This window comes from Motacilla alba, chromosome 26 (assembly GCF_015832195.1).
Source record: "Motacilla alba alba isolate MOTALB_02 chromosome 26, Motacilla_alba_V1.0_pri, whole genome shotgun sequence".
Lineage (NCBI taxonomy): Eukaryota > Metazoa > Chordata > Aves > Passeriformes > Motacillidae > Motacilla > Motacilla alba.
In genome coordinates, this window is record NC_052041.1 from 5,813,909 (window position 1) to 5,841,319 (window position 27,411).

Sequence of the window (27,411 nt, forward strand, 5' to 3'; positions counted from 1 at the left end):
CTCTTTAATCTGCTTTTTCCCCTCCAAGGTGAAATTCAGCGTCCAAGACCTGGGGTCTACAATCAGCTCCTCTTACAGCCAGGCTGTCGGGAGTAAGTGCTGGGCCTCCTCCAGAGCTGAGAAGGGAGAGGGCAGTGAGGCTCCTCGTGGCTCTCCCTGCAGTGTTGGGAAGTGCTGAGCTGGGTAACTCTGGGGGACCCTGAGCTGCACCTCTGGGCTGTCCAGGAGCAGCATTTGGTCTTTGCTGATGGCTCAGCTGCTGCTCTTTGTGCCACCTCCTCCTCCCCTTGCTCCAAGCCCTCCCCACCGATTGCAAGGAGCTTCTGCCGGGCACCTGCTGCCCCTCACGCCCGTCCCCTGTCCCCAACAGGGCTGGGGCCCTTCACCAACCTGCGCATCAACTTCACGGAGCTGCCCCACATCCCGCGCCAGGGCTACCACTCGCCCAGCACCTTCTACGCCGTGACGGAGCTGCAGGTGCTGGGCAGCTGCTTCTGCCACGGCCACGCCGAGCGCTGCGGCCCCGCGGGGGAGCAGCACGGCACGGTGAGCTCGGGCTGCCGGGGGCATGGGCACCGTGGGATGGCTCTGCCAGGGGCATGGGCACCGTGGGATGGCTCTGCCAGGGGCATGGGCACCGTGGGATGGCTCTGCCAGGGGCATGGGCACCATGGGATGGCTCTGCCATGGGTGCCAGGCACCTGGGCACTGCTGGGATGGCTCTGCCGTGGGCTGGCAGGGGCCTGGGCACTGCTGGGATGGCTCTGGCAGGGGCCTGGGCACTGCTGGGATGGCTCTGGCAGGGGAATGGGCACTGTGGGATGGCTCTGCCAGGGGCATGGGCACCGTGGGATGGCTCTGCCAGGGGCCTGGGCACTGCTGGGATGGCTCTGGCAGGGGCCTGGGCAGCACTGGGATGGCTGCACTGCCTGCCTGGGGTGCTCCTTGGGACACCTTGGCCACAGTGACCAGGGATGGGCAGTGGGAGGCTCTTTGCTGGGCACGAACTGGCGAGGCTCTGTGCTGAGCAGGGCGGGTGACACCTTGTCTGTGCAGCAGGTCCCCGGGCGCTGCGTGTGCCAGCACAACACGGCCGGGCCGCACTGCGAGCGCTGCGCTGCCCTGTTCAACGCCCGGCCCTGGGCCCCCGCCGAGGACAGCGACCCCCACGCGTGCCAGCGTACGGCCGGCGCTCCCCCCGCCCCAAATCCTGCCCGGGCCCCCTTCCTGGGGCTCTGTGGGGCTGCTGGTGACACGGTGTCTCAGCAGCTTTGCCTCTCATGGCCACAGCAGCGCCCTGGTGGCTCTGTGGGGCTGTCACGGGTGTCACTGTGTCACACAGGAGCCTTGGGCACCCTCTAGTGCCACCGCTGCTGCTGCCGGGGGGGTTTGCAGAGTGCCAGCTCCGACGGAGCCGTGTGCTGGGGTTTTTTAGGATGCGACTGCAATGGTCACTCGTCCTCGTGCCACTTTGACCCCGAGCTGTACCAGGCCAGCGGCGGGGCCAGCGGCGGGGTGTGTGACAGCTGCCAGCACAACACCGAGGGCAACAGCTGTGAGCGCTGCAAAGCCAGCTTCTTCCGCAACCCGCGGCGGGAGCTGAGCCACCCCGAGGCCTGTCTGCGTGAGTGCCCCCCCAAAGCCCCCCAGACCCTTCCCCAGGACCTGCCCCCTCAGCCGGGACGTTTCCTGCCCCTCTGCAGCCTGTGAGTGTGACCCGGATGGCACGGTGCCCGGCTCTGTCTGTGACCCGGGGACGGGGCGCTGTGTCTGCAAGGACAACGTGCAGGGCGACCGCTGCCACCTCTGCAAGCCGGGCTTTGCCCAGCTGGCCGGTGCCAACCCCGCTGGGTGCCGCAGTGAGTACCCCTGGGACACCCCCTGCCCCCGGGGTGCCCCCTCCGAAAGGGGGCAGGGCCCTGCCCAGCTGTGGTTTGGGGTTTTCAAGCCAAGGGCCCGTTTTGTAAAGGTTTATAAAAGCTCCTGCTTCAGTCTGGGGGTGGTTTCAGGTGTAAGTTCAGCAAAAAGCACCGGGCAGGTGGGGTTTGGGGGGTGCAGCTGTGTCCTCAGTGCCCCCAGGGCTCAGGGGGGGATGCCATACAGCCCAGGGCAGCTGTGGGTTGGGGCACTGCTGGGGATGCTGAGGCCCTTGGGCTCCAATCCCCGCGGCAGCGTTTGGGGGGTGCTGTCGGAGCCTTTGGGGGTGCTGTCAGAGCCAGCTGCAGATCTCCCGAGCTGGGGTTGGAAGGGAGGGAGAGAGGAGAGCCCCCCACGGTGGCTGCGGGCTCCTCCAGAGGCTGCTCCTCACCCGGCCCCTCCGTGTTGCAGGGTGCACCTGCAATGCCCTGGGGACGCGGCAGGACACCGTGCCCTGCGACGGCGACACCGGCAGCTGCTTCTGCCTGCCCAACGTGGTGGGCAGCGACTGCGGGCAGTGCGCGGCCGGGCACTGGGGCCTGGGCAGCGGGCAGGGCTGCCAGCCCTGCGCCTGCCACCCCCGCGGCTCCCGCAGCCCCCAGTGCAACCAGGTACCCTCAGGGGGCTCTCTTCCTCTTCCTCTTCCTCTTCCTCTTCCTCTTCCTCTTCCTCTTCCTCTTCCTCTTCCTCTTCCTCTTCCTCTTCCTCTTCCTCTTCCTCTTCCTCTTCCTCTTCCTTTCCCTTTTCTTTCCATTCCATTCCCTGTGCTTGCTCTGCTCTCTCCTTTCCAGTTGCTGCTGGGAGGGGCTCTCGGGGGTTGAGCTGCCCAGACCGGGGTGACACTGCCATGGCTCCGTGTCCCCTCACCGGGCACTGTCAGAGCATCAAACCCACCTGCTGGGTGGCTCCTTTGTCCTGTCCCATCCACAGGAGCCTTCACAAAAAGTGCTTTTTGTGTTCCCCACTGCATCCCACTCCTATTTTCCTTCTCCTAATTCTTGGAAAACACCACGACGGACTATTCAGGAAAATGAAAGAAAGTGGTAATTATTGAGGCAAGATTAAGTCACTTTAACAAGCCTGATATTTATCAAGGAAGTCCTAATAAGACATCTTCATCCAGGCGAGGGAAGTTAATTATGCTCATTTGTCAGTGAAAAGCATGTGTGCCACTTCAGGCTTAAGAGGCAACTGGGAAAATTAAAGTTAAATGTAAAGAACCCCAAACCATGACAAATTCTAAGAGCCTAAGATAGGTTCCAAATGAGCTCAGCGTGGGGAGGAGACCTGAGATGGCAAAGCAGCTGCTCGTGGGCGATTGCTTTGTTTTTGAAACAAGGCTGAGCACCCTCCTGCTGGTGCTGGGGCTGTTTGGAGCCTGTTTGCACCCTGTGCCCGAGCTGCAGCCTGGCACGGGCACCTCGGCGTGGCCCGGGCACAGACTGAGAGGAGGAAATGGTCCGTGGGTGGTTTTGGTGGCCAAGAGCAGCTGGGGGAGAGCTGTGCCAGGCGTCCCTGACGTGCTGCCCTCTCAGTTCACAGGACAGTGCCCGTGCAGGGACGGCTTCACAGGACAGACGTGCTCGGCCGTGGGGCAGCAGCAGTGCCCGCCCCGGCACTACAGGGATGCACGGGGAGGGTGCACAGGTACTGCTTTGGCTCGCTGCTCCCCGAGATCACAGATTTATCCACCAGTGCCCTCCCAGCGGCCTTGGGCGAGTCCTGGGCTGGCCCTGGAGGGTCAGGGGCTGTGCCAGCTCCGGGGCCTGGGGGCTCTGCCCGTTCCTCTGCCTGCGCCAGCAGGAGGGGATGGCTGTCAGCTTGGGTCGGGAGTCATTAACCCTAATTAAGGGGCTGATTTTATGCAGATACAAAGTTACTCACCACCACCTCCTCTCTCCCTCCTCCTCCCCTGTCCCAGAGTGTGACTGTGACTTCCAGGGCACGGAGGAGGCGGGCTGTGAGCCGGCCACGGGCCGGTGCCTGTGCCGCGCCGGGGTCACCGGGCCGCGCTGTGACCAGTGCCAGCGGGGCCACTGCAGCTCCCAGCCGGGCTGCCAGCCGTGCCACCCCTGCTTCCGCGCCTACGACAGGGACATCGAGCTCCTGCGCCAGCGCCGGGCCGGCCTGGCCAACGCCACAGCGCGGCTGCCCGCGGGCACGGGGGGCTCCCAGCTGGGCCCCCGGCTCTCGCGGGCGCTGGGCAACCTGCAGCAGGCGCTGGGCATCCTCGGCCACCCCGCTGGCACGCTGCAGGGCCTGGCCCAGGCGGGCAGCGCGCTCGCTGCCATCAGGTGAGGGACGGGTGCTGCCCGTGGGGGCATCCCTGATCCATGAGGAGCCGCTGGGGTTTCTCTGCGAGCTGCCTGCTCAGTTCTGCTTGGTTTGTGTCCCTGCCCTGCCTGGCTCTGCTCACGAGGGGAGCAGGGAAGCGTCAGAGCAGCACTGCCATGTGGGCCTGTCCCGTGAACAATGTCCCCGAGGCAGGAGGAGTGTGGGCAGCCTGCATGGTGGCGCTCAGGGCTGCGTGGTGGCACTCAGGGCTGCGTGGTGGCATTCAGGGCTGCGTGGTGGCACTCCCAGGGCACATCCAGCATTCCTGGTCCCTGCGTGGGCACAGCCCTCCTGTGCAGGGGCTGCAGGCCAGCTCCTCTCTCTGCAAACCTGCAAGGCCCTGGCGTGTCCTCGGCTGTCTCTGGGCTCAGAAGTGCCCCTTTGCCAGGTGCTGGCAGTGCCCCAGCACAGGTGGCCCTCTCAGCCCTGCTCTCTGTCTTTGCTCTCTACCCAATTCCCACTTTGTTCTTGTTCTCTCCCAGGGAGCAGGTCCGAGGCATAAATCCCGACCTTCACTTCCTGGATGACACTGCCTCTCTGTCGAGGGAGCTGGAAGCCCTCAACAGCAGCTTGTTTGTCACCAACTCCCAGTACCAGAGCAAGAAGACCCAGTTTGAAAGCAGCCTCAGCACGGACCTGTCAGGTACAGCTCTGCAGCTGCAACATCTCTTCATCTGCAGTCATTAATTGACCTCAGTGTGACTGCCTGGGGTTTTTCCCTGGCTGGTGGGGGAGAGGGGGATTTTAACCTGCTGTCAGCCTCAGAGCAGCAAACACCTCTCCTCTCCAGTGAGGGGTGCTCCCCCCAGCCTGGCCCGTGACCGGGGCTTTCACACTGCTGGGGGATTTGCTCTGCGTTTGGGGGCTGGCAGCTCATTCTGCGCTCCTGTTCCCCCCCAGCACAATCTCTGCTGCCAGGCAGGGGTGGGAAGGGGACAGCCCTGCTGGGAGAGTGCCACTGAATCCATGAGGCAGCAGAGAAGGGAGGCTGAGCACAGATGGAAGGGATGGAGGGTGGGGAAGAGAGCCAGGCGGCTGTCAGGCGCTGGGGAGGAGAGGAGCTAATTAAGCCCTGTGACGATGCTGGTGCTTGCTGCCATCAGTCCTGCTCCTTCTCTCCCAGTGCCTCGCTGCTGTCCCCTCCCTGCCACAGCACACAGTTTGGGGACGTGCCAGCCGTGCCCAGTGGCACCAGGACCCGCTCAGAGTTCCGTGTCCTGGCCACCCTCCTTCCAGCCTGTGCTGGAGGGGAATGATGGGGCTGCTCAGGAGCTGGGAAGAGGCTCTGAAATCTGCCCTGCCCTGCCAAAGGCCAGGATCAGCGTGTGTGCCTTGCCTGGCTTCAGTTTAGTTTCAGCCCTGAGCTCAGTTTAGACTCCAGCCCTGAGTTCAGTCCTTCAGGAGACCTCGAGCCCCCTGAGGGAATGGCTGGAAGGAGTTTGGAACTAAAAAGAGTAGTTGGTGATGCCTTGGTGACTAATCCTGCACCCTCTCCTGTGCAGGAATCCGGCACAGGGCAGAGGCAGTGCCTCCCCGAGGGGCTGTGCTGCGTTTGTGAGTCATCCGTGCCTTTTGTCGCCTTGATTCCCGCAGGAGCCTTCCAGACCATCCGCTCTGCCTACCGCAGCTCCAGCAGCGCCAGCAGCCTGGCCGCGGGAGCCCCGGCGCTGCTGGCCCAGGCCAGGGAGAGCCGCCGCAGCGCCGCGGGGCTGCAGGGGGGCCTGGCTGGGGACACGGCCAAGCTGCTGGCCCTGAAGGGCGAGCTGGCCTCGGGCCCCGACCTCACCCCTGTCATCAACCAGGTGAAGAACGCAAAGCGGGTTTTTAGCGTGCCCACGGGTGTGTCTGGTTCTCAAGGGGGCCCTGCAGAGCTCAGGAGTCCCATCCTGCAGCCCTGCTCCTCTCCTCAGGCGCGGCAGGACAAAGCTCTGTCCAGGCAGACTGGGCTGGAGAACCGGCTGAGCATCCCCTGCCCGGGGATCAGATCCCACAGCTCTGCCCTCCACCCCCCGCCAGCCTGTCCTTTTCCCTGCAGGGACTCTCTGCTGTCACTTCTTGCATCTCCAAGACCCCCTTAATTTCTGGATGAGGTTTCTCTTATTTCTCCTGCTCTGCTTTGTTATTGCCATGGAGACCCATTTCGGTGTCGGTTGCTGTGGAGACCACCAGCCTCCCCTCTCTGCTGCTGGGGGCAGCGGCACATTCTGAGCCACCAGCCAGGCTGGCTGGGCACGTGCCCTGCTGCCCTGGGAGCCTGGGGACAGCTCAGCCCGGTGTCAGAGCTGGAACTGCTGCTGCTCCCAGGGGCTGCCCGGGCAGCTCTCCCCAGAGAGAACAGGGCAGAGGGGTGGTTCAGCAGAGAGGTTTGCTGCTCACAGATGTGCTGTTACTCACCCTGAGCCACGGGGGCTTGGCTCCTGCTTTGCTCCCGTTTCTGCTGCAGCTCGGGCTGGTGATGCCACGCTGACCAGGTGTCGCTGGCTCAGGTGGGGGCATCCAGCCCTTCTCTGACTGGCACATCTCCAGCGCTTTGGGCTGTGCCACCTGTGTCAGTGCCAGCCTGCTGGGCTCCCTCCTGTGCCCACACAGCTCCTGCAGCACGGGCTCACAGGTCCCAGCACCCTCGGCAGGGTGTGCCATCCCCGCGGGCTGTGTTTGCCACCCTGCGGGCACGGAGGTGCGTCCAGCCGGGCGCTGCCCAACCCCAGCTCTTCTCTCCCTGCCCAGGTGTGCGGAGGGGCCCGAGTGGAGCCGTGCACCCCTGCCCGCTGCCAGGGGCCGCTGTGCCCTCGGGACAACAGCTCTGTCTGTGGGGCTGGCCGGCCCTGCCACGGCCTCTTCCCGCTGGCCAGCGGGGCCCTGGCTGCGGCCGGGCGAGCGGCCAAGGAGTTCAGCAGCCTGAGCGCCCGGCTGCGGGACACGGCACAGCTGGTGAGTGTGGGCGCTGCCCGTGCCCTGCCCAGACCTCTGCTTACCACAGCACCGAGCGAGGAATACCCACCTCAAACTGTGCTCGAGGCTGAACCGCTTGGGCAGCTTCAGAAATGCAGGAATTTTGGAGTGGGAGGCTCCCTGCTGCGTGTGGGTCCTGCCTCCCCAGCTGAAGGCACTGGACACAGCACAAGGAAGCCCCTCTCCCTCCTGGGTTGGGATCAGTGCAGCAGAAGGGCTGGGAAAGTGGAAAACTCTTGGATTTTGATGCATTCAGTACAATGAGAGAGAGTTCATGTGTTAGGGCTCTTGCAGCTTCATTCTGTGCCTTGCAAAGAGAAAGTGAGGTTTCAAAGTGATTCAAAATGCATTTCAAAGGGGTTTTTAAAAGCTGAATGGTGGTGCCTCCCTTTGAGAGCTTCCTTTGCAGACCCAACCCTCAGTCTTTGACACGTACAGCCCTTTGAAGCTGTGGCACGGTGAGAGCAGGGAACAGCGTCGTGCCTGGCCCAGGCCAGAGCTGAGGCAGGGCTGTGGATGGGCTCTGGACGGAGCAGAGGCCGCAGCAGGTGATTTCTGTGTGCAGATTCAGACGGCAGAGCTGTCGGCGACTCAGATCCAGAGCAGCGCGCGGCGGCTGGCGGAGCAGCTGGGGCTGAGCAGGACGCAGCTCCAGGGCGACGTGCGGCGCGCCCGGCAGCTCCTGCAGCGTCTGCGCACCTTCCTGGCAGGTACCGGGGCAGGGCTGGGCACGGCTGGGCTGCAGGGCTGGGCACGGCTGGGCTGCAGCCTGCCTCCTGCGTGGCACAGCTGCTCTGCGGAGTGATCGCTGCACTTGGAACACACCTGCAAGGTCACAGTCCCAGCTGTGCCCGATCCCCGCCTTGTCACCGGCCCAGAGCACTGAGTGCCACGTCCAGGTGCCCCCTGGATGCTCCAGGGATGGGGATTTGCAGCCAGCAGTGACCTGCTGCACAGAGGTTTTGTGGCCGCGCTCACTGACGCAGACAGACAGAGAGATGACCCTTCTCTGGAGCAGGCTGTTAATCAGATGAGGATTCCTTGTCGTCCTACAAACTGATGGGATGACTTATTGTTCACAGACAGATTGTAATAACATAATGAGCCTCCTGAGCATTAGCTGGATAAGAAAATCGGGTCATTTGGTGCTGCCTGGTGTTAATGATGAGCGAAGATATTTCTGAGCTAATCGCGGGGCTAATGTCCCCTGGGCTCTGCCTGCTTCTGATTTATTAACTTTTATTTGTGAAATGAAAAAAGGCTTGTCTTGAAAGACACCCTCATCTGCTCAGTGAGGGCTGCCTGACTGCTCTGGGCTCAGCCATGGTGTTAGTGTTGCCAAATTCAAGGTATCCTTTCAGCTGTTTCCTGAAAGTTTTGCTGGTGTGAATGAGAAGTGCGTGGAATTCAAGGAGATGGGCTCAGAAGGGATCCTGGCAGCTGTCTGGAAGGAGGAGATGTGTGTGAGACGTGCATGGGTGTCTACCCTCCTCCTCGCTTGCACTCCCACCTTCCCTGACGCTGCCTGTCTGCTGGCTCTGCAGACAAGGACACGGATCCTGCCTCCATCCAGGAAATCAGTGAGTCAGTTCTCTCCCTGCGTCTCCCCACGGACGCCGCTGCAGTCCAGAGGAGAATGACTGAGATCCAAAAGCTGGCCACGCAGCTGCAGTGCCCCGAGGACATCCTCGCCCAGACGGCCGAGGACATCGCCAGGGCCAAGAGGCTGCAGCAGGAGGCAGAGCAGGCCAGGTGGGTGGGGGTTCAAGGCCATTGCCAGCTGAGGGTCCCATGGCTGGTCTGGAACTGGTGGTTCTCAGCCGGGCTCAAATCTTGCTCTGCCGGAGCTGTCCTGACTTGCACAATCTGAAGTTTTAGGCCGGGATCTTCTGTGTCCATCCAGTGCCTAAAAGAATGAGTCTGCAATCTCCAGACGCCTCCCGGGGGCCCCAGTGCGAATAAATCTCCCCAGAATAGATCCTGTTATAGATACCAGGACAGGAAGGGCTTTATGGGAAGCAGTGGAGGCTTCTCTTATCTCGAGTGCCTGTGCTGGGAGATGACAGCGTTGCCCCGGTATTGGCTGATCTTGGTGACCTACATCCTAATTGCACAAGAGAGCATGGGGAGAGTTAATGGGCTATTTGTTTTCTGGGTGAAAGTTGGGACGATTATTCCACAGCCCCTTAAAAAGTAATTACAGGGTGTCCTTGCCAATTTGGAGCATCTGCTTTGTCACAAGTTGACTTGCAGCAATACCCCAGCGAGAAGGTCAGCAGGGTAAATCTGTAAACTGCTTGGCAGTGTCTGACACCTGCTTAACCTGCTGGAAGTGATGAGACAGGGGAGCCTGGCTTTCTCCAGGGCTCTGTCACCCGGCCCAAGCAGTCCCACTGTGAGCAGAACACTGTTCATTGGAGCTGCTTCCACGGTTATTGCTTTCCCTTTGACACCTTGTCGTGCTCCATGAAATAAGCGTTTCTGACCAGTTTCAAGGGAGGTGTTTATCCCCCCTGCTTAGTTTGTCTCCTCTGCTTGAGGCTGTGGAGTGGAACTGATGTTCCTCTCACAAGGAAACCTGCTGGAGTCCAGATGTGTGGGTTTTGGGGGTGGGACGCTGTGACTTTCCCAGCAGCAATCCCCTCCTGCTTCCCAAGCTCCCCGATTTTAGCTCTGTGACCTCAGCTCCCAGTCTTTGCCCTTATCCACACTCACTGCTGGCTGCTTCCCACCTCTCCCCAGGAACCGGGCGAACGCCGTGGAGGGCAGCGTGGAGGAGGTGCTGGGGAACCTGCAGCGAGCCAACACGCTGCTGCTGGAGGCCCAGGGGGCCCTCAGGGGCTCGGGCTCCTCGCTGCGCTTCATCCGGGAGCGCGTGGAGGAGGTGAGGAGCACCGGCGGCCTCCCAGAAACGATCCCGAGCGCCCCATCTGCGTCCTTGGGCCAGCAGAGCTGGCACAGGGAGGGCTTTGGATGTGACTCCCCTCCTCACGGGTCGCCCTCTGCCCGCAGATCGAGGCTGTCCTCGGGCCAGCTGAGAAGAACGTGGCGGCCGTGGGGGCCGGGCTGGCCGGGCTGGCCGGGCGGCTGTCGCAGCTGCAGCACAGCGCGGAGCAGAACCGCCTGCGGGCCGGGGACACGCGGGACACGGCGGGGACAGCACAACAGCAGGCCAGCAGGGCCCAGCAGGTACCGGCTCACAGCAGGGCTCGGCTCACAGCAGGGCCCAGCAGGTACTGGCTCAGAGCAGGGCCCAGCAGGTACGGGCTCACAGCAGGGCCCAGCAGGTACTGGCTCAGAGCAGGGCTCAGCTCAGAGCAGGGCCCAGCAGGTACCAGCTCACAGCAGGGCCCAGCAGGTACCGGCTCAGAGCAGGGCTTGGCTCACAGCCAGGCCCAGCACGTACTGGCTCAGAGCAGGGCTCGGCTCACAGCAGGGCTCAGCAGGTACCAGCTCGGGGTGTGCCCGCTGCCAGCCCAGCACAGCCAGCTGTGCCCTGGGTGATGCCAGGGCACCTTCCTGTGCAGTCCTGGCAGCTGAGCTGTCACACCACAGCATTGTCCCGCTGCTGAACCTCTCCAGAGCCATTCCCAACCCTAAGAGCCTTTGCTGGGAGCTCATTCCTGGTCAGTCCTGCCTGAGGCAGAGCAGCTCGGGGAGCTGTCTGTCGTGGAGCTGTCTGTCGGTCTGTGAGTGCATCACAAACTGGCACACACTTGGTAACAGACAAAGCTCTGGTGCAGCGTCCATTTGACATCCAAACAGGATCCAGCACTGGAAATGCCCCTGTGCCAGCCTGCTGCGTGCTCCCTGCAGCGTGTGTTTGCCTTTCCCCAGGCTCTTGCCCAGGTGAAGGAGCTGTACTCGGAGCTGCAGAGCCGGGTGGGGCAGGGCCCGGCGCTGGGCGAGCGGGGCAGGAGGGTGCAGAGCATCGGCCAGGAGGCACAGGCGCTCTTCCAGGAGACCATGGGCATCATGCTCAGGATGGAAAGTAAGGCTCTCACAAACTCAGTGTCGCCGTGCCCTGGGGAAGATCTTGGACTGTGGGGTGGAATGAGGGAGACCGTGCACTTTGGGCAGTCGGGGGGTGGGATCTGGGCTGGAGCTGGGCTGCTGTGCCAGGAAATCGAGAGTTTTCAAGGGTGCCACCACGAAGGGAAGCCCTGCCTGCAGTGCCACTGTGCTCCCATTTTCCTCCGCACACTCATTTCCATTTTTTGGCATTCAGAACTAATAGGAGTGGTGTTTGGGGGTTGTTTCGAGGGTGGGGAGCAGAGGGAGTGCAGGATGTTGGTTTTCTTGCCCTGTCAGAGCTGTGCAGGAGGTGGAGGCTCAGCTCAACCCCACCACGTAACCCTTCCCTTCCCTGCCCTCTCTCCTCAGCTCTGGAGTCAGAAATTCAGGAAGGCAACAAGGCTCTGGTGTCCAGGATGTCGCGGCTGTCGGGGCTGGAGGAGCAGGTGGGCAGGATCCGGGACAGCATCAAGAGGAAAGTCGCCTACTACGAGAGCTGCTCCTGAGCAGCCCCGTGCCATCGCTGCCTGCCCTGCGCACACCGACTGCTGCCTTCATCCCACTTCCAGCTGGAGCTCTCCTGTGCCCAATTCCCTATTTTTAGCAAGTTAATTTTCCATACCTCTGGAAAATAGCTGCACTGAACCGAAGGAGCAACCCCATGGAGGGGGTTGGTCTGGCCAAAGCTGCCCGGTGGTTGGAGGAAAAAGGGGGAGAGACATCAGGCTCCCGTGGCAAATAAACACATCCCCAGGTTATTTCCAGAGGGCTTTATAAACCAGGAAATTATGTTTTTCTTCTTTTAGCCAATTCGAGCTCTTTAAGCTGAATTTCACTGTTCAAATTAAAGCCCTCCTGTGGGGTCTTGTGAAGCTTTTTATCTGTGCTGCAGTTAATTCCTCAAACGTGCCATGGCTTCAGTACTTCCCTGTGAGATCTTCCTTCAAATGAGCAGATCAGAGAAGTGGAGAGTTTTATCTCCCTCTGTACAGCATACCTCTGTTTATGCAAATTAGAGAAACACGGGCTCATAATCGAAGGTGAAGTCAGATGTCTTGTTTGATTTTCTGCCACAATCTGCTTATTTTCCACAGAACATTTTGCCAGAAAAACACCAGTGGGAGCAGGTCTGGGATGCACAGGGAAAGCTTTAGGAGGGACTTAACAGACCATTTCCATGTCAGATTTCTGTGAATAACCAAGAGGCGCTTTACAAAACAAATCTCAGCTTTATTAAGCAAGTGTTCATTGTGCAATTGCAGCCTTGGAAGGGGAGCTCAGACCTTGCTGTGCCATTGTCACACACGGGGAGGTTTCTAGCAGGTTCTCTCTCCTGTTGCAGCTGCACTGAGGGCTGGGCAGCTGAACTCCAGAGTGCCAAAGCCTGGACTAACCAAGCCCAAGGAGAGGGTGAGGGCTGTAAAAACAAGGGAGCCGCCTCGGGAGGGAAGCTCTGCATGGCTTTGGTTTGTGGGGCTGGTGTTGTGCAGGGCGTTGGTGCATTGACAGCTAAAGGGTGCAGAAAACAAGCACTGATGGTGCCCTATGAGAATGTACACTGGCTGTGGGAGCAGGAGCCTCAGACCTTGCCTCGCCTCCTCCCGGCTGGAATGGTCCAGAAACGCCCCGAGCTGACGGCAGGGATGGCTCCTGGCACTGCTGTGCCCCTGGCCCCAGCTGGTCACTGCTCTCCAGAGCTGCTGGCAGGGCAGAGCCTCCTTTCTGCTCGGAGCCTGGCTCTGAAGCGCAGAAAAGAGTAAAAGAGCCCTTCTGGTTCTGCAAGAGAGAGAATTCCAGGTGAGGACTGGGCTTTGTTTCCCTGCCCTGCTCCCTGCAGACCGTGCTGCTAATGAGCCACGGTGGGGCAGGGACAGCTCGATCCCTTTGTGGCTCTTACAAAGGGCTGTCACAGCACCGATTGCTGGAACGGCCTCTTTGGAGGCTGCAGTGGCTCTAACTCTGTTTCTCTGCTGTTAATCCTTGTGCTCCTCAGCCCTGATCAAACAACCTCATCAGCAGGGACTGGCACGGCACACGAGAGGAGGGAGCTCTCTTGATGTGGCTTTTGAGGAGAGCTGTGCCGGCAGGAGCTCGCCGTGGGGACATTCCTCAGAGCAGGATCTGACACAGAGCTCCTCACTGCTCACACACGGAGCGGTGCAAACGACAGCAGGGCTGAGCCAGGATGAGGGCAAACAGGATCCAGCTTGCATTATTTTACTCTGCTTTACAAAAGGAGCCTCTCTGGCTCTGCTCACAAAGACATTCAAGCCTGGGCCAAACCTGGGACAGAGAGGAGCTGCCTGTGCTGAGCCCTGGAGCTGCAGCTCCTGTCAGCCCCCTGCTCACGGCCCTGGCTGAGCAGCCTGATCCCAGCTGAGGGACAGCTTGGCATCGGTGGTTTTCCCACGAATAGCCTGAAATCAGTGTAGAGTTTGGCACGACAAACCCAAGCCTGGCTCCCTGTCTCACGTTCCCGGGCAACCTCGTTCAGATGTAAAAGCTGGATTCTGAGTCAGGGCCCTGGCCCTGCTGGAAGCTGAGGGCTGAGTCATGGCTGGAGAGGTGCTTGGTGAAAGGCTTTTTCTCCTGCAAAAACCTGGGTTTGTTTATTTCATGTACACTCACTGTGCTATTTGTGCCTTTCCCTTTTGCCTGCCCTAATTGGATTAATTAAGAGCAGCTGAAGATTGGGTTGCAGGGCACTCACCTCGGACCACGTGGCTGCGTCCATCACATGATCAAACAAACTCCAGTTTGCCCAGTGCCACAGTGAGACGAGTGTTTACTGGTTTTCACTGGAACAAGAACCTCTGTCTTGAAATGACTGCTTGGGAGCGGGTGAAAGGGAACAGAAAGAAGAGAAATTGCAATTATTTAGGATCATTCTGTGGGGGAATTGTGGTGTCGATGTACAGAACATCAGCTGCCAGAGCAGGGCTGGGTGCAGTGCCTGCAGCCAAGGCAGGGTCTGCTCTCTCAGCACCAGCAGCTTCAGCCACTGGCAACTCCTGTGGGAATCCGGCGTGCTCCAGTCCACGGGAGCTGTGCCACCCAGCCTGGCACCCTGCTCACCCGTGCTGGGACAGCCAGCAGAGCCTGGGCTGGGCGCAGCTTCCAGCCAAACAGAGCACTGCCTCGTGCCTCCCCTTCCCCTCCACCTGGCCATGACTCCCCTGCCAGGCCTCTCCTTCCAGGGATGCCCATTCCCATTGCATCTGCTGGAGGTTAATGGCAAGGGCCTGGATACCTACTGGGGTTTGGAAGCCTTCTTCAGCAGCACTGCCTCGGAGCAGGAGGACGCCTTTGTCTTCTCATGGCCCACGCAGGAGGGGCTGCAGCCACAGGAGCTCCTGCCCGGGGGGCTGTGGCTGTCCGGCAGGGCCAGGCTGTCCCTGGGCAGGGGTCCCTCCTCTGGGGGGCTGGGGGTGTCCATCAGGGCCAGGCTGCTGTCCCCGGGCAGGGGTCCCTCCTCTGGGGAGCTGGGGGTGTCCATCAGGGCCAGGCTGCTCTCCCTGGGCAGGGGTCCCTCCTCTGGGGGGCTGGGGGTGTCTATCAGGGCCAGGCTGCTGTCCCCGGGCAGGGGTCCCTCCTCTGGGGAGCTGGGGGTGTCCATCAGGGCCAGGCTGCTCTCCCTGGGCAGGGGTCCCTCCTCTGGGGGGCTGGGGGTGTCCATCAGGGCCAGGCTGCTGTCCCCGGGCAGGGGTCCCTCCTCTGGGGGGCTGGGGGTGTCTGGCAGGGCCAGGCTGCTGTCCCTGGGCAGGGGTCCCTCCTCTGGGGGGCTTGGCAGATTTTCCTCCCCCGTTCCCATCTCCTGCTGGGGCTGAGGGGGTTTGGGTGGGTTTGGGTGCCCCTGAGAGGGGCCCTGAGCCGTGTCCTTGTCGTCGCTTGGCGCTGCTGGCGGGGGGGTCCCCGTGGGGCTGCTGGGCCTGGGGGGCTCGGGGGTCTCTGGGGCAGGGACAGAGCCCTCGGCTGCCCCGTGGCCGCTCATGTGCAGCTTCTTCATGTGGTGCACGACGGCCGCGGCGTTGAAGGCTTGCTGGGGAGGGAGACAAAAGCCCCAGTGAGCACTGGTGGTGCCAGGACACACAGTCCCCCACCTCGGGTGACACCAGCACTGTCAGCACTGGCTGTTTGGAACGGGCACATTCCTGCCACAAACACCACCTTTCCATCGGGTGCGAGTTGCCAGTGGGGCTCACAGCTGCTTCCAGCCGAGGAAAACAGGGAACAGCTGGAAATGACCCCCTGCCTCTGCTCTCCCGGGGAGACCCTGCAGCTGGAAATGACTCCCTGCCCTCCTGGGGAGACCCTGCAGCTGGAAATGACCCTCTGCTCTCCTGGGGAGACCCTGCAGCTGGAAATGACTCCCTGCCTCTGCTCTCCCGGGGAGACCCTGCAGCTGGAAATGACTCCCTGCCCTCCTGGGGAGACCCTGCAGCTGGAAATGACCCCCTGCCTCTGCACTCCTGGGGAGACCCTGCAGCTGGAAATGACCCCCTGCCTCTGCTCTCCCGGGGAGACCCTGCAGCTGGAAATGACCCTCTGCCCTCTGCTCTCCCGGGGAGGCCCCAGCAGCTCCATGTTTGTGGTGAATCTCACTTGGGGAATATTGCTGCAAACACCCTGCAAACACCCTGCGGGCAATTCCAGCTTTGGAGGATCCCGTGGTCTGGGTGCTCCCCCTCCCAGCCGAAGCCCTGCTCAGGGCTGCCTGACAGCAACTGGTGTTTGTGGTGGAACAGCCGTGGGCTCCCGGCAGCAGCCACTTACCCTCCATTTGCTCTTTGCAAAGTTTTTCTGGATCTGAGCGCTGACAGATGGGTAGATGTCACGGTGAAGGGCTGTATTTCCATTAATCCTGCAGATGGAAGGGAAGAAAATGGGCTCGTAGGCAGATGGCATTTGTAAGGCATTCCACATTCTGGAAGCGCTGAACTGCTTTGTACGTTCAATCAGCAATAATTAAACCCAAAGGAAAAACAGCAACAAAACGTAACACAAACACACACTTCAAAGCCTGGGAAAGCTCGGGGTGGGATTTCTCCTCTGCCTCTGTTTGTGGAGGCAAATATGCACAAATTGCATCTTTAATTATTCATGGCTTGCTTTCTTTGCACACAAGAAGGAGCCAGCCCGGCGCGGGGGAGGCGGCGACGCTCGTGACGTTAATGATGTTAATGACATTAATGACGGGGTGGGGGACACTCCTGTTCTGGGGACACTCCTGCTCCCTGCTCCCACGAGCCCAGCCAGCGCGCTGAGTGACACCTGGGCGCCGCAGGACCCCGGGGCCACCGCGAGCCTCACCAGGGGTGCCGCAGGGCCTCCTCGCAGGTGAACCTCGCGCTCGGGTTCTTCTCCAGTAAATGCCGGATGAAGTCCTTGGCTGCTTGGGAAAGGGGCAAAAGCAGAGAGGGGTTATTGTCTCCTTCCTCCAGAGCTGATCCCCACACAGCCCGGGGAATGCTGCTGCATGGACAGCACAGAGGTCAGCCCCGGGGAGAAGGGGTTTGTGTCGCTGCGCCAGGGGAGGCTCAGGTGGGATTTTGGGAAATATTCCCTCGCTGAAAGAGTGATCAGGCACGGGAAGGGGCTGGCCAGGGCAGTGGCGGAGTCACCATCCCTGGAGGTGCTCCAAAAATGAGAGATGGCACTTGGTGATGTGGCGTGGTGGGATTCAGTCGAAGGCTGGACTTGATCTTGGAGATCTTTTGCAGCCTTAATAATTCTGTGATTACTCCAGTAAAGGAAGATTCTTACAGTGACAGGCTCCAGATGAAAAAATATCAACTCTGGATGTACCAAACTTCACTCTTGTGGAGCTGAATTATTCACCTAAAAAATATCTCTAAAAACCATGAAGCGAAAACTGAGCAGATTTAGAAGTTGCCCTGAAGAGCTCTTACATCTCTCCCCTCTTTTTTCCCTTTGTTTTTCTTGCAGGGAGGATTGCGATGTTTGTTATTAAACCCCAGCACACCCCCTGCTAGGTTTGTTTGTTTGTATAAAAGATTGATGTTGAAATAAGCCGTGAGGATGCTGCCTGCAGTGAGCTGCACCAGCAGCTCGGGCTGCTGAAGTGGTGGCTGAGAGGACAGAGGAAAAAAATGGGGGAAAACCAGCAGAGTTCCCCTTCTTACAGAATCCCAGAATGGTTTGGGTTGGAAGGAGCCTCAAAGCTGATCCAGTGCCATCCCTTCACTACCTGACTCGGAGATATCGTCCCAAAACGGAGACTCGAACTCGTAGTAGCCTTCCTTAATCTTCTCAAAGAGTTTGGATTCGGTTTCCTCGTAGAAAGGAGGGTACCCACAGAGCCTGGGGCAGAGCAGAGACACAGGGGCCCTTCAGTGCCAGCCCAGATGGGCACAGGCTCCTCCACACCCAGCCCAGAAGGGCACAGGCTCCTCCACACCCAGCCCAGATGGGCACAGGCTCCTCCACACCCAGCCCAGATGGGCACAGGCTCCTCCACACCCAGCTCAGATGGGCACAGGCTCCTCCACACCCAGCTCAGATGGGCACAGGCTCCTCCACACCCAGCCCAGATGGGCACAGGCTCCTCCACACCCAGCCCAGATGGGCACAGGCTCCTCCACACCCAGCTCAGAGGGGCACAGGCTCCTCCACGGCCACGCGAGGCAGGAGTGGCAGTGGTGACAAGGAGCTGCTCTGCCCCCTCCGCTGCCCCTCTCTGCTCAGGGGATCAGCAAAGCTGCACCAAAGAGTTAAAAACTCCCCTGCAGCAGTGAGAGGACAAAGCCACAGCTGGTACCGAGCTGAGAGTGTGGGAGGGAACGAAACAAAAAGTCCCCGGGAAGATGGAATGGTATTTGTAGGGAACTGGAGAAAAACAAAGCAGAGGATGATGCAGAGACGAGCAAATGGGATTCCTTTCATCTCCTCTCCTGTGCTCCATTCCCCACATCCCTTTAATTTCTGGGTTCGGGAGGAATTCGGTGCTGGGCTCCCCAGCAGAAGGGGAGGTCTGGCCTCGCCCCGCTCCGCAGAGCCCGGGCAGTTTCCAGACTCCGGGAAAAGCAGGACAGGAGCGGGACGCTGCCGCCTGCCCGTACTCACAGGATGTAGGTGATCACCCCGATGGACCAGCAGTCCACGGCTTTGCTGTAGGGCTTCTGGGCCAGCACCTCGGGGGCTGCAAACCAAAGGGCAGCTCTGAGCAAGAATGAACTATCCGGCACTGGGGGAGCAGGAGTTGCAGCCAGGAACAGCCCCATTTCCCAGCTGAATTGGTTTTTGGATCTTTTTTTATGCCATTACATAGAAAGAACCACAGACAATCTCTGCCTGCATGCTGAGGTCTAACCACAGAGCTGCATCCAGCCACTGCAGTCTGGAGGGAATTAAACAAAATCCCATTGCATTAAAAGAATTTTTATAATTTTTTTCAATAAACATATTGCCCTTAAAATGACCCTTTTCTTAGCATTTTTAAAATATTGAGATTTTTCAGTCCCTATACTCATTTACAGGGTCTGTGCAGTGCATCTGCGAGCCCCGCGTTGTTACCAGCATATTGATGTATTTCTTTCCCTCTTCCTGGCACGTCCTGGATGTGCACAAGCCTTTCTTCCAGGAACCCCACCAGCACAGGCCCCCTCCTGCCCCCTGGCTCACCCACGTATCCTGGAGTGCCACAGGCCGTGGACATGATCCCATTCTGCTCCATTTTCGACAGGCCGAAATCCGTGATCATGATTTTGGAGTTCTCCTCGGGGGTGAGGTACAGCAGGTTCTCGGGCTGGGGACACATTTGTGACAGGAATTGGCACGGGGAGCAGGAGGGGTGGGCAGAGCAGGTGAGGTACAGCAGGTTCTCGGGCTGGGGACACATTTGTGACAGGAATTGGCACAGGGGAGCAGGAGGGGTGGGTGGGCCAGGTGAGGTGGGGCCAGGCAGGGCTCACCTTGAGGTCCCGGTGCACGATGCCGTTCTCGTGCAGGTATTTGACAGCTGTCAGCACCTGGTGGATCACCAGGCTGGCGTCCTTCTCCGTGTACACACCCCGCTCCAAGATCCTGTCAAACAGCTCTCCCCCAGACACCCTGTGGAGAGGGCAGCTTAGGAAGGGCTGGAATAAAGGTGAACAAAGCTTTTGTGTGAGCTTAGCCGAGCTCCTGCTGCTTCTGGGAGGCTGATGGGTGCTCCGGGGTGCGATGCCAGGCTGCCAGAGGGCATTGCTGGTAAACCTGGGCACTTTGGGGGAGCTTGTGAGGCAAGTCCTGCTGGGGCTGGGACCCAGGTGCCCAGCCCTGCCTCAGGCTCCCCTCCACGAGCGGCTGGAGGGTTTTGCTCTTTGCCAAAGCTGCAGTGAACAGCAGCAGCCGGGTGCTCGGAGCTGTTCCCTGCTGCTGACACGGCGCCCATTCCATTTCTAGAAACCCTGTGTGGCACAGCTTTAATTAGAAATGCTTCTGCCTCTGCCCTGCTAAACTGTGAGGAATTAATTTGCATAAATAGATCCAAATGGTGGTTCAGAAAGTTGCTGTTGGAATGGGGATGGGCCAAGGGGCCGCAAGGAGTGTCCAGGTTGCTGCTGAAATCCCACACATCACCCTGCTCCTGCCCTGCTCCCTCCTGAGCCCCCAAGGAAATGCTCTGCTGCTACTCACAGCTGCATGACCAGGTAGAAGTGGGTTGTGCTCTCATAAATATCTTCCAAAGTCACAATGTTTTCGTGCTTTATCCTGCAAAGGGAAATGTGGGTCAGAAACAAATCCTGGCTAGGGCAGGAGGGGGAAAACCCTTCTGGCAGTCATCTTGCTTCAATCCCCAGGGAGAGTTCACCGGGGGTTCTGGGGCTGCTGTCCCTCCTGATGCCTGCGTGGCAGAGGATCACTGATGCCCATCCAGCTCCTTCTGGAGCACCAGGCCCCATCAGTGGGGGCCAGACCCTTTATTTAAAGTCCCCAGCACATCAGCAATGCTCCCGGGACTGTCACACTCACTTCTTCAGCACCGCTATTTCGTTCTCCAGGCTGCTGTCCCTGTTGAGGGGAGACTTCTTGATGCATTTCAGGGCAAAGAGCTTGCCAGTGCTTTTCTGCTTCACCAGGAAAACTTCTGAGAAGGCTCCTCTGCAGAGAGGGGGAGAAGCTGCATTTCAGTGGGTGCTCCTGGGGAGGGAGGGGCTGGCAGAGAGGGGAAACAGCACACAAAACAACGTGGGTGCTGATCCTAAAGCTGGAACCGCCCTGGAGCAGCCCCACACTCGGGGTGTTCAAGGCAAGGCTCTGCAATGTGAATAAAACCCCACAGTTCTTCTGTAGAGAAAATGTTCATTCTGCACAGCCCAGGAGGGAGCTGCAGCTGGGGTCGTGCCACCCAGCATTCTGCACGTCTGAAATGCCAAGCAGCAGAACCCCAGCTAATGGCAAACAGCAGAACCCCAGCTAATCCCAAAGAGCAGGAGAACCCCAGCTAATGGCAAACAACAGCAGAACCCCAGTTAAAGCCAAACAGCAGAACCCCAGCTAATGGCAAACAGCAGCAGAACCCCAGCTAATCCCAAAGAGCAGCAGAACCCCAGCTAATCCTCAAATTCAGCCCCTGCTTGGTCTCCTGCCCGCAGAGGCTGCTGTCCCTGTGTCCCCCGGGGGACAAAGTGACAGTGAGAGTCTGCTCCCCCCAGCAGCAGGTATTTATAACCTGCCTAAAACCCCCAATCCAGCTTTGTCCTGGGAGCTGAGCACGAGGCTGGGGCAGTGACAGTGACACTGGGCCAGTCCTCGCTAATCCTCATCAAACCTTAATGATGCAGCTCCTTAATTGGGGGCCTTAAATGGGACTTGCTGTGAGTCTGCAAAGCCCTGCAGGGAGCTGAGGGCAGGCAAGGAAGGGCAGTGCTGTGGAGCCTGGGGGAAAGTGAAAACAACTTTGAGGTGGTTTTAAGTCCCAGATCTTCATTTCAATTCTTCAGAGAGCTGAAGTGATGCACGTGGGAAAAATCCCAATTTCTAATGCTAAATTTTCCTATTAAAGCAATAGTAGGAAATGAACAACCTACAAATCAGCTGCTGGGGCATCTGTTCTACATCTCTGTCCCAAACAGTTTATAATAATTATGCTCCTTATTAAAAATGATGAATCAACAAGTGGGCTAGGAGAGAACAAAGCTTTTCCTAACCTCATTCCTTTAGTGAAAACTGCTGGATAATTCAATTAATCTCTGAGGCTGACAAGGCACAGAATTTGGAGTAGCTGCTTCTTTGGGAGCTTTCTCGTGGGCTCGGAAGTCACAGAAAATTTGTCCATGACAGAACTTGCTGGTGGAGGTAATTCAATTCCTCCCCCACAACCTTGGAAATGTTTTGTTGTCTCATCCCCATGAATAGGCAAATGAAGCTGTTAACGCACAGGGGAGGATTGTACAACTCCAACATCCTTGTTTTTGTTTCATTCCCCAACTGAGTCAGGGTTCCTGAGCTAAATATACAGCTTGTTTTTGTCATGCTCCGCTGTGCCAGCCCCTGACCTTGCAGCAGCAGGAGTGGGGCAAGAACCTGCCCTGCAAGAGAGGCTCCCTGGGCTCAGAGGGGCTGGAGGGAGGCAGGGGGCACCTGGAGGGGGCAGGGGGCACCTGGAGGGAGGCAGGGGGCACCTGGAGGGAGGCAGGGAGCACCTGGAGCTGTGCCCGGGGCTGGGGGGTCTGGTGCTGTTTGGGGAGGGAGAGCCAGCAGCGGGAGCAGCAGCAGCAGCATCCTGGGCACTCCTCACCTGCTCCTGGCCTGTCCCAGAGCAGCTGGACCCCAGGACAGTGGCCAGGGCCAGGAGGGTCTGGGGACACTGGCCAGGGCCAGGAGGGTCTGGGGACACTGGCCAGGGCCAGGAGGGTCTGGGGACACTGGCCAGGGCCAGGAGGGTCAGGGGACACTGGCCAGGGCCAGGAGGGCATGGGGACACTGGCCAGGGCCAGGAGTGTCAGGGGACACTGGCCAGGGCCAGGAGGGTCTGGGGACACTGGTCAGGGCCAGGAGGGTCTGGGGACACTGGCCAGGGCCAGGAGGGTCTGGGGACACTGGCCAGGGCCAGGAGGGTCAGGGGACACTGGCCAGGGCCAGGAGGGTCTGGGGACACTGGCCAGGGCCAGGAGGGCCGGGGGAGCTGGGGCTGGGGCTGCTCCTGCCCTGGGGCCAGCGCTGGTACTCACGAGCCCAGGGCCTCCATGAAGATGAAGGTTTTGCGGATGTTGCTGGTCTGCTTCTTCCAGGAGCCGCTGGCATCCTCCTCCTTGCGCCCCATCTCCTCCAGAGTGGAAGCAGGAACGCTGTGAGGAGGAGGAGGAGGAGGGGGAGAGGTCACTGGCACGGTCTGGGTTTGCAGGGAGCCCAGGACTCCCCAGTCACAGCTGCAATCAGAGCTGGCCAAAGCCGGGGGGCTGTGAAATGCTCCCCAAACCCCTTAGAAGTCGTCAGGAGATCAGGTCTGGGGACTGGAGGGACACTGGAACCTGAGACAGGAACCTGGAGACAAGGGAAAAACGGATACAAAAGTGACCCTGGGCAGCAGGGAGCATCCCTGGGAGCAGGGAGCATCCCCCGGAGTGGGGAGCATCCCTGGGAGTGGGGAGCATCCCTGGGAGGGGGGAGCATTCCTGGGAGTGGGGAGCATCCCCTGGCCAGGGCAGGGGGGAGCCAAGGGCCGTGGGACACAGCTGAGCTTTCAAAAGACAAAGCAAAAGCTCTCCTGGATGTTTTCTATCCCTCTGGAAAAGGCAGAAGTATTAAAGCAGAGAAAAAGCTGAAAGGTCTTTTTTCATGAGAGACTGCTTAGGTATTGGATTCCTCCTGAACCTACTTTATCTCCTTAATTAGCACCTTCGCAGGGTTTTTGGCTCCTTGACACAATTTTTAAAGGTTAATTTAACATTATTGAAACCAAAATTGACTCAGTTGTAAACAGTTGAAGCCTTCAGTCCATAAAATCACCAAAGGCCTCATGAACTTGACCTTTATTTACCTGTTGGCTTCTGATGCCTGTGTAACTCACAGAAACACAGCTCCTTCTGGAGCCCAGCCTTGTCCTGCTGTTTGAAATCAGGGAAAGTCAAAAGCCCTTCATAAAAATGCTGATCAACCAGTAGAAAACTTTCTGCCAATACTTTTAAGTCCCTAAATAATGTTTTCTTTGCAGTCATCTGCCCATCCCAAATCTACAGATCTGGACTATCACAGGAAAAGAATTTGCTGGCAGAGACATCCAGCTGCTGATGGCAGGTGAGTTTGATCCACTCTGAATAAACATCAGACCTGGCAGGGCGCTGCTGAGGGACAGGGCACACTGAGAGCAGCTCTCCACTGCTCTCCCTGGCTGCTGCCAAGCAGAGGAGACGAGGAGAAAAAAGAGAATAAAAACCCCAAGTAGGTCAGCCTGGCCCTGGGGACAAGTGGCATTTTGGGCTCCTGAGCTGAAGCACGTCCTGGTTGGGAGCAGCTCATGGGACAGAGGGAACAGGGCACAGAGACCCTCCTGCACTGGGCAGAGGTGGCTGTCCCCAGCCCTGGGGGACAGGGGGTGACGGGCACTCCCTTCTGAGAATTGGCCCATCCGAGCCCAGGGGTTCCATTTGCCCAATCCTGGCTCTCTTCAGCTCCATTCCTGGAGTGTTTTGATGTTTAATTCCTTGTGAACTCAACAAGTTCCCTGTTTTAAAGGGAGTTTTGCTGCCAAGGGAAGGTAGGGTCATGTTTTGCTCGCTCTCTGTGAATCGTTGCTGTCTCAGAGCTGCTCCTGCCGTGCCCTGGTGTGTGCCAGCGGGGCTGGGGACAGGCTGCAGGAGCAGCCCTCACTCCCTGCCCGTGGAGCTGATTTCTGCTTCCTCGCTTCTCCTGTGCCATCAGCAGCTGCCTGCCCTCTCCTCTCTGCCGGGAAGGGGAGCGGCTGATCTGGTCTGGGAGCAAAATGATGAATGTGTGAGCTCCTGAGGGGGAAAGCTGCCCACGGCAGGGGGTGCAAGGGAATGGTCTTTAAGGTCCCCAAAGCACGCTGTGGTGCCAGCAGCGCTCAGTGAGGGACACTCACCCGCTCTGCTCCTGTCGGATCCCAGCCTTCCCCGTGGATTCTCCTCTTTTGGGACCCGGGCAGGGGTTCGCCCAGGGGTGGGTGCAGCACACGGCGGCCTCTCAGCCCAGCCAGGACTGCGGGCTCAGGGGGATGGGAGCTCCCTGAGGCTCGGGGAGCTCGCCCCTGTCCCTCGCCCTGCCTGAGTCACCTGTTGCTCTTGGCAGCAGCTGGTGACAATGCAATGCTTGATGTGCTTGTTCTTGGTCTTTTGTCATTTATTCAAGCTCTGTGCAACAATCCCCAAACCCCAGGTTGGCTGGGGTGGGAAGGGACCTCAAAGCCCCTCCAGTGCCACCCCAGCCACGGCAGGGACACCTTCCCCTGTCCCGGGCTGCTCCAGCCTGGCCTTGGGCACCGCCAGGGATGCAGGGGCAGCCCCAGCTGCTCCGGGCACCCTGTGCCCTTCCCAGTGCCCAGCCCTGGGTCCATGGATGGACTCCCTCAGCTGGAGAAACTTCCCTCAGGAGTGGGACCCTGGCAGAAGCTGGGCAAACAAGCCCTGGTGCTGGGGCTGGCAGATTTCCTGCCCTGCTCTGTGCCCACCTGCACACCCAGCCCTGCCGGGCCCTCCTTCCCTGCCAGCTCCACCCTGACCCCGTCCAGCTGGGCCTGGGGACACATCCCAGCCCCAGCCCTGAGGGCACCAGGAATTCACATTATTTTAAATAATTCTTTAAATAATTCCCATTATTTTAACCCCTGGTCCCAACGAGGGGCTGCGGTGCCCCTGTGCCCGTTCTCCTCCTGGCAGTGCCAGCACAGCGGTGTGCCACTCTTGCATAATGAGCTTGAAAAGCTCATTAACTGCTGCAGGTGAGACCCTCTGGAGCACACAGGGGAGTGCACAAGGCAGCTTTGGTTTGTGGAGCTTCCCCCTTCCCCAGCACAGCAAACACAGCAGCACGCAGGGCTTCACCTGCCTGCGTACCCTGGGCAGGAGATAAGAAACAAGTGTGATATCAGTGTCTGACCCCTGGGCTCTCCTACAGCCCGAGCCAGCCAACCTTCTGCTCTGGCTGATCCAGCACGACACTGCTCAGGGTGCGAGGGGTGTTACTGTGACCTTGCTTACATCTTTCCTGAGGAATTCTCTTCTGCTTCCACATCCCACAGCAGCAAACCCATCCGCAGGCAGACCCTGCTTCTGAATGGGTGCTCTGCATTAGCAGCACGATTGTAAGTCATGATTAATGGTCTCGTGACAAACTTCCATGTGCAGGGGGAGCAGACATGCAGCTTTCAGGGCTCTGCCTTTGGAATTAGAAGTTTATAGGAAAAAAGGGGGAATACAAATTCAAAGGGCTTTGATTTTTTAAAAAAACAACACAGCAAAGTAAAGCAAATCTGCATGTGAATGAATAAAGCAATGAATGAGTGAATGAATGAATGAAGTGCCAGGGCAGCCTCCGTGTCCAGGGACAAAAGAACAATAAATTGGAGCCACGAGCTCGCCATTAAAAACAAACCCACATCAAAGCTCCTGCACCCCCCCACCACACCATCCATTCCGAGGCAACTTGGGGAGCACTCGCACAATCTCCATTTTCCTTGCAAATACCCCAGACTCCCTGCAATACTCTGGATGGAAAATGTCAGAGACAGCTTCCTCTGAAATCGCTGAATCCAGCACGAGTGCTGGAGGGTACCAGGGAGGAGAAGTCCTCTGGTGCTTCCCTCTACAAGATAAAGGCAATTCAAAGCAAAGCAGGTGAGCGGGGATCCCACCTGCTTCCCTGCCGGAGCAGGAACAGCAAACGGCTCGCAAGGAAAGAATATTTTGCTTACCCAAGTCAGCACAGACAAAGCAACTCCTGTTGGCTGCTCGCGCTCGGCGCCGAGTCTGCGGGGATTAGAGCTCAGGAGGAGGAGGAGGAGGAGGAGGAGATGGAGCTGAGATGGTAACCAGGGAGTCACCAGGGGCACGGGGACGATGCAGCAGGGCTGGGAGCCCGGGTGCCTCCCGGCTCAGGGCTGGAGCTGGGCGTGCAGCAGCCGCTCCTGCGCCGCTCAGGTGGGGACTGAGACACACGTCCCCGGCTGCGATGCAAATCCAGGCTGCCTTCCTCACCCAAACGGCTCCTCGGGGCTGGGAAACCGCCCCGCTGCCTTGGCATGGGCTGGCGCTGCTGTGGCACTGCCCTGGCTGGCCCGGCAGCAGCTCCAGCTCGGCCAGGGGATGCTCCTCACCGTCCCTGAAAGGCACCAGCCCTGGAGAACGATCACTGGGCAGAGGTTAATCGCCATGCCCCCATTTGGGGCTATTTTACCCCACACCGTGGCTCTGTTCTGGCTTTCAGAACCTCCCTGTGAGTGCCTGCTCAAGCACAGCACATATGAATAGAGGAAATATCAATAATTCTTTGAATCTTTTCTGTGGTGTGGGATTTTAGAGCTGGCAATAACAACTTTACGGACTGCATTCTCGGTTGATTTACACTGCCATCTAGAATAATGCATGGGAAAAGTCCATATCATTGAGGAGTTTAGTTTTATGTCAGGAATAAATCAGCTCGGAGGCAATACTTGAAAATCACACTCTTTTTCTCAGTACATTTTCCCTCAGGAGCCTGGTTCCAAGGCAGAGGCTCTTGGGTGTTGTGGCTGTCTCTGCTGCTCGGGCTCCACCTCTGGGAGCTCCCCAGGGATTTTGGTCAGGATCCTGGATGTGGCTCTGGACGTGCAGCTCCCCCGTAGTGCAAGGTTTGGGTGGAATTTGCTTGGATTTGACCTTGGAAGCCACTTAAGGCCTCGCCTGTGTGAGGGGGAGCCAGTGCCACTGCTGGGGGAGACACCAGGGCCAGAGTGCTGTGAGGGGCTTTGTTAGGGGGCTTATTGGGGGTTTATTGGGGTTTTTAGAGGGGTATATTAGGGGAGATTATTGGGGTTTATTAGAGGAGTTTATTGGGGTTTATTAGAGGAGTTTATTGGGGTTTATTAGAGGAGTTTATTGGGGTTTATTAGGGGGGTTTATTGGGGTTTATTTAGGGGGGTTTATTAGGGTGGTTTATTATGGTTTTGGGTGGTTTATTAGGGGTTTTTGGGGTTTATTAGGGTTTTTTAGGGGGGAGGGGTTATTAGGGTGTTTTTGGGGGGTTTATTAGGGGGTT

General features: G+C 58.8%; 2 protein-coding genes across 2 annotated transcripts in view; one reads left to right on the forward strand and one right to left on the reverse strand.

The window, feature by feature from the left end:
• The window catches only part of LAMB3 (laminin subunit beta 3), a 14,059-nt gene extending 1,863 nt beyond the window's left edge, over positions 1-12,196 (forward strand). Inside the window, exons 2-17 of the mRNA XM_038162315.1 lie at positions 298-546; positions 1,057-1,180; positions 1,436-1,624; positions 1,704-1,859; positions 2,329-2,528; positions 3,453-3,564; positions 3,839-4,211; positions 4,734-4,894; positions 5,845-6,053; positions 6,979-7,182; positions 7,769-7,913; positions 8,748-8,955; positions 9,946-10,087; positions 10,216-10,392; positions 11,041-11,194; positions 11,587-12,196. Of these exons, the coding sequence (XP_038018243.1) occupies positions 298-546; positions 1,057-1,180; positions 1,436-1,624; positions 1,704-1,859; positions 2,329-2,528; positions 3,453-3,564; positions 3,839-4,211; positions 4,734-4,894; positions 5,845-6,053; positions 6,979-7,182; positions 7,769-7,913; positions 8,748-8,955; positions 9,946-10,087; positions 10,216-10,392; positions 11,041-11,194; positions 11,587-11,723 (2,940 nt within the window). The 3' untranslated portion in view covers positions 11,724-12,196. The remainder of the gene's footprint in view (positions 1-297; positions 547-1,056; positions 1,181-1,435; positions 1,625-1,703; positions 1,860-2,328; positions 2,529-3,452; positions 3,565-3,838; positions 4,212-4,733; positions 4,895-5,844; positions 6,054-6,978; positions 7,183-7,768; positions 7,914-8,747; positions 8,956-9,945; positions 10,088-10,215; positions 10,393-11,040; positions 11,195-11,586) is intronic.
• A 260-nt stretch (positions 12,197-12,456) lies between these two features.
• On the reverse strand, positions 12,457-26,462 carry CAMK1G (calcium/calmodulin dependent protein kinase IG). Its single transcript, XM_038162705.1, has 14 exons — positions 26,090-26,462; positions 22,392-22,508; positions 20,191-20,319; positions 19,855-19,929; positions 19,149-19,287; positions 18,859-18,982; positions 18,301-18,376; positions 17,426-17,538; positions 16,528-16,606; positions 15,991-16,078; positions 14,971-15,256; positions 14,472-14,613; positions 13,928-14,044; positions 12,457-12,993 (listed from the first exon to the last, which is right to left on the reverse strand). Exons 2-13 carry the CDS (start codon positions 22,481-22,483, stop codon positions 13,951-13,953), a joined length of 1,437 nt encoding a protein of 478 aa, XP_038018633.1. The 5' UTR covers positions 22,484-22,508; positions 26,090-26,462; the 3' UTR covers positions 12,457-12,993; positions 13,928-13,950.
• Between the last annotated feature and the right edge of the window lie 949 nt (positions 26,463-27,411).

Excerpts from the sequence above, each read along its gene's own strand:
- CAMK1G (XM_038162705.1), bottom strand. The coding sequence starts at position 22,483 with ATGGGGCGCAAGGAGGAGGATGCCAGCGGCTCCTGGAAGAAGCAGACC. Across the intron at positions 17,539-18,300 it reads GGGGTGATCACCTACATCCT|GCTCTGTGGGTACCCTCCTT; the intron begins GTGAGTACGGGC and ends GCTCTGCCCCAG. Across the intron at positions 16,079-16,527 it reads GAGGCCCTGCGGCACCCCTG|GATTAATGGAAATACAGCCC; the intron begins GTGAGGCTCGCG and ends TTCCATCTGCAG.